The sequence below is a fragment of the Balaenoptera borealis genome, assembly GCF_965194805.1.
Source record: "Balaenoptera borealis genome assembly, chromosome: 8".
Lineage (NCBI taxonomy): Eukaryota > Metazoa > Chordata > Mammalia > Artiodactyla > Balaenopteridae > Balaenoptera > Balaenoptera borealis.
In genome coordinates, this window is record NC_138865.1 from 57062192 (window position 1) to 57076826 (window position 14635).

Sequence of the window (14635 nt, forward strand, 5' to 3'; positions counted from 1 at the left end):
TTTGTCTCTCCTCCCTGGGCAGTGTTCTCTGACAGTTCAGGGTTTGGATTGACTGAGCCCAGGTCTCTGTTAACATCAAGTGCTGCCTTTTGTCCATTCTGTGGAGGCTGAACCTAATAACCTCTTGAAGCACAGGATCAGGACTCTCTAAAGAATCTGTCTTCTCTCCCTCCTTCTCTTGCTTTGCCTCTTTCCACCCCAGTCGTACTGGAGTTACTTAGAACAAGCCCACCATCATGAGAGTGGACCAGTAAGCTTTCCACAGCACGTTCTTCCCCTCCCCAGTTCAAGTATTTTGCATATGGCAAAATGCATATGGCATTTAGGAGGATTATTAAACAAAAATGAAACAGATTAAGAAATGAACATAAAAGAATCAATTCTCTTGAACTGTGGTTGCATAATGGAAATCGACTACCACGAATGAACCCGTGTACTGAAGTTATGAACAGCAGAGCTAATGCACTGCCATGAGTTCATCTTTATTATTGCATTACACCTGAATCAATTGATAAAGTAGCTTTTTTTTTTAAGCAAGGGATGGCACTTAATTGAATAAAAGCCAATGTAATTATATTAGCAGAGGCCAACAGTACTGCTGACAGCGGAAAAGGGACACTGTTGAACAGAGTGCCAGAGCTGGTCTACACATTTCTGCACGTTGTTTGGTTGACAGATATTGAGGGCTGGTACATCATCTAATTAGATTACAGATTTCTATTGCTGTAAGTGAGAAATGAAGAGAAACATCTCTTCCTGGTAACATAGCAGTGGAGATGTGCAATTTCACAAGTGATCTTCGGAAAGATGTGTCCATCTGGGGGATCAGTGTGTCCTTTTGTCTATGTTAATTTATTCTTCCTTATTCAGTGTGTCTTGATGTGACTGCTGTGGGTCTGGCTGCTGTTTTCTCAGCAGTGAATCTAGGAAGTGGTAACTGCAGATGTGTGAGAAGCAACGGAGTTCTAGATTAAAGTCATCGCAAAATGTGTGCTTGTGAAATTAAGAAAGGGAGGGGAGGGAGGGTGTTAAAAATAATACACAGAGGGGTAGGACTTCGTGAGCTGCTTGTGGTTGGCAGATTGTTTTATCAGTAGATTGTTTGACAGTATGTACTGTCACTCTATTTCCACATTCCTGTAATAACTCTGGTGGTGTCATACCTACCTGTCAGGGGAAAGACTTCACAGTAGGCATTTCCTGCACTCTGCTTAGCAACCTGCACTTGGAGTCATCTGCCATCTGACACCAAGGAGACGGGGAGCCGACTGTGTCAGAGCAGGGACCGTGGGGACCACTTCTGTTTATCATTCACATATCTGCACACTGCATGCATCTGTGCAGAACTCATTTATGGATGATGATGATGCTGTGAATTTGGTTTATCTTAATTTGAGTTATGATTTTTTGGATGATGCGGCTGATCTGAAAAATCATCAAGACAGCATATGAGATGATCGCTTATGACAGAAAATGATTTTGTGATCAGAACATTTTAAATCCCTATGTTATTGTTTAAGTTTTTTTTTTAAACCAGATGTCTAGAATGTGAATTTGTTTTCTCTCTCTCTCTCCTTCTCTCTCTTTTTCTCTGTCTCTCATTCTTGCTTTCTTTTGTGATCGATTTAGCAAAAGATTAGAAAGCTGATCTTATTATCACAAGGTAAGCTCAGCCTTCCTAAGTGCAGTGTGGAGAGGGCCGCCACCCCTCTGCCCCTTCAAACCCGGAGTGCTGTATATTGTCTTGTGTGGAAAGGTGGAGAAGTGCTTCCCACCTTTCTTGTCTCTGAGGCACATACCTCTCAACCATCTCTAAGAAATATTAGCCATGCTTGTCACCAAATGGAGTGACTCATTTCGGTCTTCCATACTTTTTAATTATAATCAGGAGGTCTGTCGAACTTGATGCTGGCCATTCTAGGTCATTTCTATTATCAATTTCTGTGATCACAATTACTTCTCGAAGATGTAGAGCTTCTGCCATTATTGAGAAGCTTTTATGTATCTGTATATTTATTTACTGGTTTACTTTTTGGAAGGGTAGCCTTCAATTTAGGTACGTGTCAAACGTGAGCCTTTGCAGGTGGAGAGAGGTATATGCCCAAGGGCACTTTAAAAATAAATGGGGGATATAAATACAAAGGCAATGTTTTCAGACAGATAATAACCTATCAGGCTTTGGTAAATCATGACATCCCTATGGATGCTCTGGGACAAATCCTATCTTTTTTTTTTTTTTTTTTAATGCAAGCAAAGCATTCAGTGAGTAGAGTAAAAGTTTTGCTTGTCTAAGAAGTACGGACTCCAGTTGTTAAAATAGAGGGACCATGTGTTATTATCGTGCTTGATTTTTTTTTTTTTTTTTTGTATTTATTGTGTGTGGGGTTTTTTCTTTTTTGGTCCCTTTGGGTTTTTTTCTGTTGTTGAGTGTGATTTTTTTAAAGGGTGGGTGGGTTTTATTTAAAAAGCCAACTTCTTTTTTTCAGCTTTTTTTTTTTTTTTAAGAATTAAATTTTAAAACTTAAATTACTTGAAAACATTTTCAACTCTAAAATGTAGCAGCTTCTGAAAACAAACGTATTTTACTGTTAGATTTAGCTGAGATCCCAAACCATTCTGCAAAAAGGGATTTATGTTTAAAGACAGTCTGTAACCCTACTTCAAATTGCTAACCTTTTAAGCTAATTGTTTTTCCTACCTAAATCTTGCAGTGTAGGAAGGTGAGGGGGAACAATTCATTATTTTGTCAAGTGAACCCTAAATTATCTAGACCATTTACTTTTTTTAAAAAGGGATCCCTTTTATACCTCCAAAAGTGTTTGCTGTAGAAAAAAAGGCTTTCGTTTTGTTTTTAGGTAAATTCAAATTGTTCAGTTTAGACAAGCAGAACGTTTCCATCCTTTTATCCTATTTAATGTATTTTTTCAAATCTCTGCTATGAGATTCTCTGCAGCTGATGCTGCTACAGCGTAAAACGAACAGAACAATCATTCAGGAAAAGGTGCATGGGTTTGCATTCATCCTACCACTGAGGAATTTTACTCTCTTATAAAAATTACGTTAATGAAAAGCTCCCCTTATTGCACTCCCCACCACCACTTACTCCCAAATCCTGAGGATGTGGGGAAATGTTTGCTTTTACAGGGGTGTCATTAGCAATGAATGTGCTTATGTGGTGCCTAGTGGAAGCTGAATCCATTTTAAAATGCTCTCCTTTTTCTCACCCTCCCCACTCCCTGTACACCTACCCCCCCCCCCTTCCCTCTTGTTTTCCTAGACACAGTGCCAACATCAATCTCCATCGTAAACTGTTGACCAAAGAACTCGATGACATGGGCCTGGACTCATCGCAGCCCTCCCTTAGCAAGGACCTCCGGGATGAATTTTTGATGAAGATCTATGGTGCCCAGCACCCCTTGGGGCTCGACGTCAGGGAAGACGCCTCCTCTCCCGCGGGGACAGAAGACTCCCACCTGAACGGGTACGGGAGGGGCATGGCGGAGGACTACATGGTCCTGGACCTGAGCACCACCTCCAGCCTCCAGTCCAGCAGCAGCATCCATTCCTCCAGAGAATCCGACGCAGGCAGCGACGAGGGGATTCTCCTGGATGACATCGACGGGGCGAGTGACAGCGGGGAGTCGGCGCACAAGGCCGAGGTCCCCACCCTCGCTGGCAGCCTCGGGGCTGACGTTTCAGGATCTCTGATGTTCAACAGCTTGTCCGGGAGCAATGGTGGGATCATGTGCAACATTTGCCACAAGATGTACAGCAACAAGGGGACCCTGCGAGTGCACTACAAAACCGTGCATTTGCGAGAAATGCACAAGTGCAAAGTCCCCGGTTGCAATATGATGTTCTCCTCTGTGCGAAGCCGGAATCGGCACAGTCAGAACCCTAATCTCCACAAAAACATTCCCTTCACTTCAGTAGATTAGTCTCAGAAAGGACACTACAAATGCCAGCTCTCACCAGATGGCCTACGTATTTGAACTGCCATAGTCAGTGTGTGCTTGTGTACTTGGGATGGTGTGTGTGTATATGTGTGTGTGTATACACATGTATGCCTCTGTGTCTACATATATATATATACACACACACGTTTTCTTTTCTTTAGATACAAAAAGATAAACACTAGGTGCTTTTGAAGTTTTTTTCTCTTTTTCCTTTATAGGTCGGATCTTTCATTGGGGGGTGAAAACAAAGTACCCTTTAAACACATATACACACATACACACATAAAAGCGTGCAACTAGCCCAAATTTTGACAGAATAATAATTCTTGGTCCTCTCCAAAGAGACAATTTGTTGTGCCCATGACTGTTGCCTGCGAAAAAATAAAAGGGAGAAAAAAAAAGAAACAAAAAAGGAACTCCTTATAGTTGTCTTTTGTGAACTTTAAGGTTTTGAGAGAATCTTCAATTAAAGCATGGCAGATTCACCTGTAAATATTTAGCCTTGAGAGGCCAATGATGTAAAACAGTTGTATTGATGGTTGTTTAACTCTTTTGTTTAATTTTTACAGTTACATCAGCTGTTAGATATACAGGAAAAAAAATAGTTTGCTGGCTAGCTCTATTCATTTATGTTAGCATTAATGCACATTTTTTAAGGAAAAAAAAAACATGGTCTTGTTTTTACTACCTGCTAGATATAGTGATAAAGAGGTGCTGGCATGCCTTACAGCACAGATCTGATTTTTTAAAATGTCCTGTACTAGTACATAAATCCAGTCATGCACTTTTTTTCATACACTACAAGGGGATGTGTAATATCCATGCTTCTTTTTTATCCTTAAACTAAACTATTGCCATACTTCAAGTAAGTGTCTTTTTTAAAAAATTCACTTGTATAAAAATGGTCTGGTCAGTATAGGGCACAAATGCCAAACAAAAGTATTAGTGTTAACACAAAACTGCCAACTTTGCACAAGTTTCCAGAAAAGAAAATACAATTAGTCACTCAACATAACCACAGGCCAATTTGTCGGCCACCAGAAAACCGCTTTAGAAAAAAACACTTGGTGATTCAAGTGCCGAATGTTATTACAATCAACACTGCAACCTTCTTGCTTATATGTTAAGTTACATAAAAGGAAAACAAAATTATGTGGTGTGAAACAGCTAAGGCATTTATTCTTTAGAGGCTGGATAATATTTCAGGATACAAAAGCCCAAATTACTCACTATGGAACAAAGCTGAATACAGTAAAAGAGTCGAGCACTCATTCGCAAGGACCTAACCCTTAATCCTTTAAAAAGAAAAAGTCTGAACTCGGTGGGTCTGTTGTGTGGCTATGTAATTTACTGCACGTTCTGCAGTAGTACTCTGATTCAGGCTGGTTTGATAGACAAAATCAAAGACCTTTAACAGTGGCAGCAGCAGTACTTGGAAGCTTTGCAAACATGTGCTGAACTTGAACTAAGCAACGCTCCTTTCTGAAAAGCCAGAAGAAGGGGGTTTAAAATAGGATCTCTCACTGTTTAGTGTTTTGTGCTTCCCCACACGATCTGTCAGAGAGAAATGAAAGCAAGCCTGAAACCAAGCAATCGAGAGTGAGAAAGAGGAGGGGAGAGGATTCTCCAAACCTTTTCTGTTGTGTTTTGTTTTGTTTCCGATGTTTACACATGTTGCCTGAGCTGGTTTACCACATCAGCTGCCTCGGCTACCACAACATACTGACTGAATGATGATATTTACTCAAGTTCAGTCTGCAGCCAAAACCATTAGGGTGTGAGTTGCAGACTGTGTTTTGTTGTCTTTTTTTTTTTTAAGTGGAGGGGGAAAAAAAAGATAAACAAGGAATATTTTTTGTCAAACAGTACACAGTAATTTAAAGAGAATGTATTTCTTTTCTGCATTTAAGGGCCTCAAACATTTCTCTCAGCAGTCTAAAAGTTAGAAATACCCCCTTTGTCTTAACTTTTAATGTTATTTCCATTTTTCATATGTTTAGTGATTTTCTTCTAGGTTCACATCAGCATTCACTTCCGTTAAATTTGCCAAAGGAAACTGTTAACATGTTTCTCTTTTTATTATTCCTGTAGGATTTATCGTACCTCACAGTATTTATTGTTTCCAAAAATAAGCATCATTAGTTGAGGATTCAGTATTTTTCTTTGTGAAGATATCACAAATGATAGATTCTTAAAGATAAGCTAGATGTGTCTAGGGGCTTTATCTTTTCATCTCCTTCAGAGCATGCTATGGGGTTCATTTAATTCTTCATTTGTTCTACAGTGAGGAGAGACCAAAAGTATTTGCAGTACAAAAGAAATTATATCAGACACTATGTCTGTTAAATGACAAATGTTTACGGTTAAAAAAGCTGAGGAATTAGTGCTAACCGTTTTTGTTTTCTTGTACCTTTGAATTCCCCAAAGTCTTAATTGCTTTATTTTGGTGTTGTGTTAAATTGAATAGACAGAGATGTTTTCCTTTGTTTGTTTTATACCATATAAGACTCTGTACAGTATGTTTGTGAAAGACTGAACTAGAATAATGAAAGTTTGTTTGCAAACATTTTGGTTCTCTTAGCGTTCTCTGTGTTGCTGCTCTTGCCCTATTATCCAAATGATTCGATTCCAAAAGAGTGGAAAAAAAATATTTTTTGGTATCCCACGAAAAGATTATGGAAACACTAGCTTTGGGAGTGTGCGTAGACTAAATGACACTTTGTTTTATGAAAATAACAAATTTTCAGCCATTTTTAACAGTTACACTCTAGGTTGAAATATTAGAACTCATCTTGTACAAAAATCAGTGTTTACTCTGTTTAATTTAATGTCAACTAAAAGGTCAAAGAGCCCTAATGAGTGAATTACATAGCTGTCAGCAGGTCACAGCAAACGAAACAGGCTTAGAACAAATGTTTGTTACTTGCCACAAACCAGGCTAGTGTGGATAGCCAGTTAGAACAAGCCCAGGAGTAACAAGATTCTCAAGGTAGAAGTTCCCTTGCTCAGAGCATGAATGTGTTCACCTGCCTTTTGTTGGAGAAATGGCAGTGAGTCCTGGACAACTTGCCCTTGTTAAGTCTCTCCCCTTTGCTACTATTGTGCCTCAGGTGCCCACATGTTATGGTGGCCTTCTAAGTGGGTGTATAACATTTTCCAGTTTAAAGCCTATTTGCTTAAAAGGGACAGGGGGAGTGGACGGAAGTGGTCCATAAGATGGAGAATCATGAAATGTACATTTCTTTTAGTCCCCCAGTGTTGCTTGTTCTTGGGGGTGTGCCTGAGTGCATTGTTTGGACTTAACTCTAAATCTAGTTAAGATGGTGATCTCAAGGCTTATTTGCAAACGGGAAGGATAAAGAGATCAGCATTTTAATCACTGAGCCCTTCATCTTTGCCCACTCATACTCATTTCTTTTTTCATAGGAGTTTCCTATTGTGAAACAGGTTCTGTTCAGCTGCCTCCATTCTATGCCAGCTGAAAAAGGAATAGGGATGCAGTTTTTTTATCCAAGCAGCCTTTTCCCATTTGATTTTAACCAGCATTTTGTCACAGGTACAAAATTGGGCAGTATTATTAACGTGCCTATTTGCTAGGTGGTGTTGAAATGTACTGTTTTGATCATTTTAAACTATGTGTTTGTAAATATCAGAAAGGCTTAGCCTGCTTTAAGGGAGTATTTGTGTGTTATGGAGGGGGACGACACAGAGCAAGAATAGATAATTTGGTTTTAAAAATGTGATAAAAAGCGGGACATTCTTTGTTCTGCTACTAATTGTATCGAAATAAGTCAATGCATTTCAGATCTTAGTCCGGCTGCCCAGTTCAGCCTGATGCCTTTTAAAGGTTTCAAAGTGTTAATGTTTTCCTTCTCAAGGTGACAGACATCTTTTGAAATTGTTTTTAGCACAATGGCGCCACTGTCCTTGTAGTGTAATTTCTTTGGTCATGAATTTCCAGGCCCTTCCAGTAAGAGAAAGGCACTTCACTGGTTAACAGCCTGTTAGTATATACATTGCTCTTAAAAAAAAAAAAGCAAGCTTTGACTATATCAAGAATGGGCTGGCTATTCCAGAGGCATTCTCCTCATTTTACTCAGGGGAAACCATGCGCTAGGTTCCCACCAAATAAAAAGTGACCTTTTGTTCCCCTTCCTCTGTACACACCCCTGACGTGTGCCAAGCAAATAAGAACGGGGGCCCTTGGCAATTAAAACAGAAAGAAGCCAGTAATCAGATTGAGATGGACATGCTGCTAACTGCCAACAGTTGACCTGAGCAGTCCTAACTTGCACTTGGTCTTTAGCGTTGGGTTAGATTGACTAACAGAGTGAATAAAGCTCAGCCCTCGTAAGACACGCTCCATCTGCTGTCATCAGAAACAGATCATCCGGAAGAAACCTTCTCTGATCCTGTGGACACACTCCTTTTCTTGAACTTTTCAAAATTATGACAAATTTCAGGGTTTTTAAAAATCACTTATATTCCCCCAAACTTGGAATATTTAGAGGATTTTGCTTTTCCCTCTCATTCTTTGTCTAATGGGAGGGGTCTGAATGAGTACGGAGGGCAATAAAAGGCAGGTGCCAAAGAGAATGGAGGGGATCACAGTTTTTTAAAGCAGAGTGAGGGCTATTAAGTAGAGGATTCGTACCTGCCCTGGCTTGAAGGTAACTAGAAAAGAAAATAGTGAAGGCACTGAAACGGTCACGAGAAAAGTCTGGTGCAGCTCAGCCTAGCAGCTAGTGAGAGCACATTGATGCAGTGCCCCCCACGACCAGGTGCATCACTGAACCCCAGTCTGAGGAGGGAGGAAGGAAGAAAGGAAGGCTGCTGCCTGGAATAGCTCAAGTCCCTTTCAGATCACGGGAGCCAGCTAGGGCAGTTGTGGAGGGGGTGTTCTTTTTTTCTTTTCTTTCTTTTTTTTGGAGTGGGAAGTGATGCTAGAGTCCCTTAGGGAACAAAAAGATCCATTGGGTCAACTAGGTCCTAGAAAAGTCCAATGGTCAAACCAAGCTCTAGTTGTGACAAGTGGAGTTGAAGGGCATGGTAGCCAGCACGGATCTGTTCTTTCTCCATCATTACTGTGGCTTGCCCCCGTAGCCGTGGTTGTAATGCTACGTGGCTAAAGATCTGTTGATCAAAATGTGAGCTCATTCACCTTTCTACGAAGCATAAGAGTAACTTTTCTGTTTTCATATTTTCCCTCCAAGCTGAACTGTGTGTGGTAGGTAGCCTTGCTTATGTTAGCGTTAAGGCCATATCTGCTCTGTCCTATAGTTGGAGAGTTGCTCACCGTAAACATTAATTTTCCATTAGTATTATGTAAATCCAGCTGTAAAACTGACTAGTGAATTAATCTAACATCACTCTTGCCCAGACACCCATCCTTTCCTGTGTCCTCCCATTATCCTCATTCTTCCCACATTTTGCACAAAAATTATGTTTATGGTCATTCGGCAATAACTGGACATCAAATAGTGTCTTTTTGGCATTTGTTGAAAAATCCAAATGCCTAATAACAGGGGGTTTAAAAAAAAAGCTAAGCATTTTCACAAGTAGACTGAATTGGATCAGCATTATTGTTCATTATAATGCTATATATTTTTTTGAAGTAACGTACTATAGTTGTCATAAAACTATCTTTATTCTTCTCCTCTGAAGTGTTGTAAATTCATTTGACCTTTACTGCAAAAAAAAAAAAAAATCTTTTCTATATAGTGTATCAAGACAAAGCTCAGTTTGTAACAAATAGTGGACGGTTACAAAACAGGAAGGGAAAAAGCCAGGCTGAGCAGCGAGAAGCTTCAGTTCAATTTCACCTCATATCTTTCTAATAACTTACTTGTCACTTTATTACCTTCCAGTAATGTGAACGCTGCTGACAAGACTGTCACACTAACAGCAGACAACACCCTCTCTGCTTCAGCTCCAGCTCTCCTGGCTACTTATTGCCCTGGCCCTGAAGGGACACAAACTAATAGTGTGCTTTCCAGTTCAGCACTTGGCCATCAAATATAAAAGGATGCGTAATTGCCTGTTTATCCCTTGTGAAGGGGAAATTGAGTACAAGGGCTAGGCTTTCCCACTGAGTTCCCTGATGTACACATATTCACACTCTCTCTCTCTCTCTCTCTCTCTCTCTCTCTCTCTCCCCCCCCCTTCTCCTCCCAGCACATGAGCACGTACACACACCCACTAAACTGTATCTTTGGTAAGCCCAAAGCTGCCTCAAGATGCCCTCTCCAGCTATTAAGTAGACAGTAACAAGACTACTTCTTAAGGGTCGGTAGAGACATGCTGACTTTGATGGCATTCTTTGAGTCTTTGGAAACTTAAGTATTGCAATTCCAAGCCCATGCATTTTGGGAGTACTGGGTGTGGCCCTAAAATTACAGCACAGTTTCTGCAAGTCAGTGACAAAAGTGGTATTAGATCGCCCCATATTCTGTAAGGAAAGCATTAAAATGTTTTTCCTCCCCTTCAAAACGTGCACGTGTTGTAACAAATTGGTTGTGCGTGATGGTAAAAAAAAAAAAAAAAAATTTTTTTTTTTTTTTTTTTTTTTAGTTTTGACACCCAACTGTTAGTCTAAATGAACACGTGTCTTGCCATGAGAACCTCCAAATCCATAGTGTAACAAGACAAATTCACCTTTGTTTTGTTTAATCGCACGGACAATCTGAAAAAAATAATAAGGCACGGGGACTTTGACTTGAATCACTAAAACAGAGACCACCCGATACGTAAAAGTAAATTCTCCACTTTGGGAAAATTTTGGTAAGTACAAGCGCATGAGCTTTACGAAATCAAGTGACTAGGGGACAAAAGGTACAAAGGAAGATCACGTGAAAGTGTTATCTTCCCAAACATCTTGAGCCTAAATAGCATGTAGGTATTGGCTGCTATTTTTGTATATTAAACTACTTAAAGGATGGTAAAAGGTGGCTAGTTGGTGGCTAAATGAAGTGCAAGATCTCTGTGTGCATCTTCCTTGGGGAACTAGGGGACTCCATGCTTCCTTCTAACCCTCCAGAAGCAGGTCTGTTAGAAGCTGATGACCGCCCCCCCCCACCCCCGCACAACCCGGCTTTGAACAGTCACATTTCAAATCTATTTGTCAACCAAATAAGATACAGGTGGGTGTCATCTTTGATACAAACTTCTGGAAAGAGAAAAGTGGCAGATTTAGAGATAGACGACTTACCAGGTCTGTGTTGACAAACCCGTGCTAAAATAATTGCATTAACCAGGGTGAGGACTGGGAAGAAAAGCACTTTGAGTAAGGATTCTTGGGGTCAGAGAAAAAGCAGTTGATGTTTTTTTAAGTTCCCCCAGTATGTATATATTACAATCATTTAGCAAACATCTTAAGAGAATCTTAATTAAAAATTCAGCTGCCAAAATTGCACAGATTCTGCTAACTAATATGAGCTTTCCCCCACCCTTTAAATAACAGGGATGCTTAAGGACAGTTCTAATTATTTTAATGTGTTTTTAGCTTCCTTTTTTTTAAAAGACTCTTTGAAGGGAAGGAAGAGCAGAAAAAGGTATTTTAACAAGAATGGAGAGAAGTAGATAGTATAAAACTATATTTCTTGAAGAGAGACTATCTTAAGCGTTATACCAAGACTTTATAAGGCTTCCTGTTGCCAAATGTGATGCTGAAATAATGCACAAGTAAGATGGCAAATCGATCCATTATGAACCGTCTCTGCCCACTTCTGTTACGGAATGCAAGGATTGAGAGGTGACTCGGGGCGGGGGGGACCCTGGATGTGTGAGAGAGCTCCACTCATCTGGCCCTGGAAACGCTTTCCACAAGAAGGGGAGAAAAGCCCAGCCCTCTTGGTAGTCCTCGGCTGCAAGGTGAGCTGACCTGGCACTGTTTCCACAGGAGTCAGGCTGCCCGTCCTTTCCATGCTAGGCGACAAAGCATCCCCCTGCCCTGCCTGTGAATCAGTGCCATGGCCATGAGAAGCGCTGATTCATGAGGTATGATGCTCTTGACTCCCAGACAATGAGCTGAGTTAGTAGGTTCACTTGAGATGCATAAACCAAGGTTGAATTTTCTTTTTTCATCTAGTACTCAATTTGGAGCATTTTGCATGTCTTTGTACAGAGTAATCCATTCCTCTCATTGTCCATCTTAATCTCCCCTGACTTTTCCATTATCTTTCCACTCCTGCCCCTTCTTCTTCTGATCTCACCCACCCCTTAAAAAAATTCTTCTCTGAAGCAAGAAGGTAGAACACTCCCTCTCTCACCCGGATTTTGATGGCTTTGGAAACATGTGTGTGTTCTACCCTGTCCAGGGTTTACATAACGTGGATTAAGTGAATGAGATGTTCTAGCATTATATATTTAGCTTATATGACTAAGATTTATAATATATGGTGCTCTCACTTTCCTGTGCAAACTTTGGTTCAGCTGCCCTGCGGAAAAGTCTTATCTTTTTCCTACCAGTGCCAGTATGAACAAGGGCAGGATTGCTAAACGTGGGTATCTGGAGGTCTGAGGGGTGAGGGAAGGCGGAGAAACCAGGAGAAGACTTTGGTCTGAGGCCTCCCTGGGCCTTTCCTCAAAGGTGGAGGCGAGTCGGGGCTTCAGGAAAGAAAGCTCTCCGTTCTCTACTGCTTATCAGGGACTAGGCCTTTTAGAACGAGCAAGATCCCTCACCTGGTTGAGAGAACGCCTAACTTTCTTATTCACCCCAAACCCACCGGTGTGTCTCGCTAACAAAAACATTTGACTCAACCTGCCTATTTGACAGCAAAATTGGCCAAAGGGAATTGAAATCATCTTAAGGAAAAGAATTTTCTCCAAGATATGTCCTCTCCCTCCTCCCAGAGTTTGGGGGTTTATGTTTTTTTCGTTTCTCTTCTCCTCTGCATCAAACCAGCCTCTCTGCTCAGCCTGCCACAGAACCAAAGTTTGCACTACAAAAGGCAGCAGCACCAAGGGACGGGGACAGCTTGCATCACCCTGATCTGATCATTGTGACGTCGGTAGCTTCGTAAATACTGTATGTACCTTGAACAAGGGTTTTGTTTTTGTTTCGTTTTTGGTTTTGCTTTTCGGTTTGTTTTTATTAGTAGTCTGAGGGAATTAAAAGTTTTTATTTGCTATTTCTTTTGTTGTATTTTCTGTACTATAACTGTCTACAGTATGTCTTTTGCATAAAATGCATAAGGGTTTGGGGATGTAAATGGAATTTTATTCATATTTTGTCCAAATACCTCTTGTAATTTGTATCAAAATTCTTGTACAATTTTTATATTAAAGATTTATCAGTCACTGATCTCTTCTTACCTGCTTGATTTGAAGAAACCTCAACAAACTCCAAGAGACCTCTATAAAACACACCTAGAAACACTTCAGCCCACATCGTGACTCACCCTTATTTAAGCCCCCTTGTTGGATAACGCAGTCTTCATTTTGGACTGAATTATGGTATTCCTGAATTCACTTCTTATCAAACTCATCTCTTGCTCAGATGGCAAAGCTGAGTCAGAGCTACAGAGATCCTAGCCAGTCCCGATGGAACCCAGCAAACACTGACTGAGTCTTTTCTCACTAAAGCTATCCCTTTGGGGATGCTTTTCCAGTGTCTCTCAAGAATTTCTTTTTCCCAAAGCCTTGGCACAAGCTCTTTTAAGGAAAGGAAGACCTTAGGTATCTTTGCCCCTTGGCTTTCTGCAAATATCTTCCACCTTGACCCTGTGAAATCTGTGGACAGCAGCCGACAGAATGATGACTATATATATATTTTTTTCATGCTAGATACTTGTGTTTCAGTTTATATTCTCTTGACAGTGGTTTTCTGCAGACTGTGCTTGTTATCATCTAGAAATAAAACTAGCAGATGGAAAGATGTTATCATCTAGAAATAAAACTAGCAGATGACATCTCCTGTCATACTGCTTGAGGCCAATGGGAAGAGGCATATAGGGTGCTTCTGACTCAGCAACTGTTTCATATTACCCCACCTTTTAAACCAATTCTAGCTAAACATTAGGCTAACTCAGACTATAACTTCTCCTGGAGTCTCCCTTCCAATGTAGCATTTCCTGTTCTCTGTCCCTGGAGCCACACTTATCCAAGCCTCCCCAGCTTGTACCACCCCCTTTCCTCTGGCCTCTGACCCAGAGAAACAAGCTACCCAGACTCTCTAGCAACCCCCTTGGCCCCAGGCCTCTGGCCAGCAAGGGACTGGACAGGCTGCTTGTACCTGTCTGGCTGTCATCAGACCCACAGAAAGGAACTGTCCAGCCAGCTTCAGGTACCACTGACTGAGGGTCCCTCTCAAGGTAGCAAAGGTGCCGACCACCAAGCATTGACGGCGAGCGGGGGGAGCCCCCCCCCCGATTTCCTCTGAGCACCCACAGACGGTTTCTGGGGTGAGAGCGAAGAAATGAAAGGTGAAACAATTTGGGGGAAGTCAACCTCCAGTGAGGTATGTGGTTATTAAATGTCACGGATGTGTTAACGCACCCCTACAGGGAATCCAAGCATAATTATGATCTTTTCATCAGTCATAACACGTCTGTAATTGGCAAGAATCCTCCCTCAAACAGCTCCTTCTTCTTTTAAAAAAAAAAATTGGGGCTTCCCTGGTGGCGCAGTGGTTGAGAATCTGCCTGCCAATGCAGGGGACACGGGTTCGAGCCCTGGTCTGG

General features: G+C 41.1%; 1 protein-coding gene across 25 annotated transcripts in view; it reads left to right on the forward strand.

Annotated features, from left to right (window-relative positions):
- The window catches only part of BNC2 (basonuclin zinc finger protein 2), a 429325-nt gene extending 416241 nt beyond the window's left edge, over positions 1-13084 (forward strand). For 19 of the 25 annotated variants that reach the window (XM_082401639.1, XM_082401625.1, XM_082401628.1 and 16 more), the window contains one exon: positions 3278-13084. In XM_082401639.1, coding sequence (XP_082257765.1) covers positions 3278-3938 — 661 coding nt within the window. In that variant the 3' untranslated portion in view covers positions 3939-13084. Of the gene's footprint in view, positions 1-1629; positions 1664-3277 lie in introns of all 25 variants that reach the window. The other 6 variants (XM_082401629.1, XM_082401633.1, XM_082401630.1 and 3 more) reach the window with 5 other exon arrangements.
- The last annotated feature ends 1551 nt before the right edge of the window (positions 13085-14635 follow it).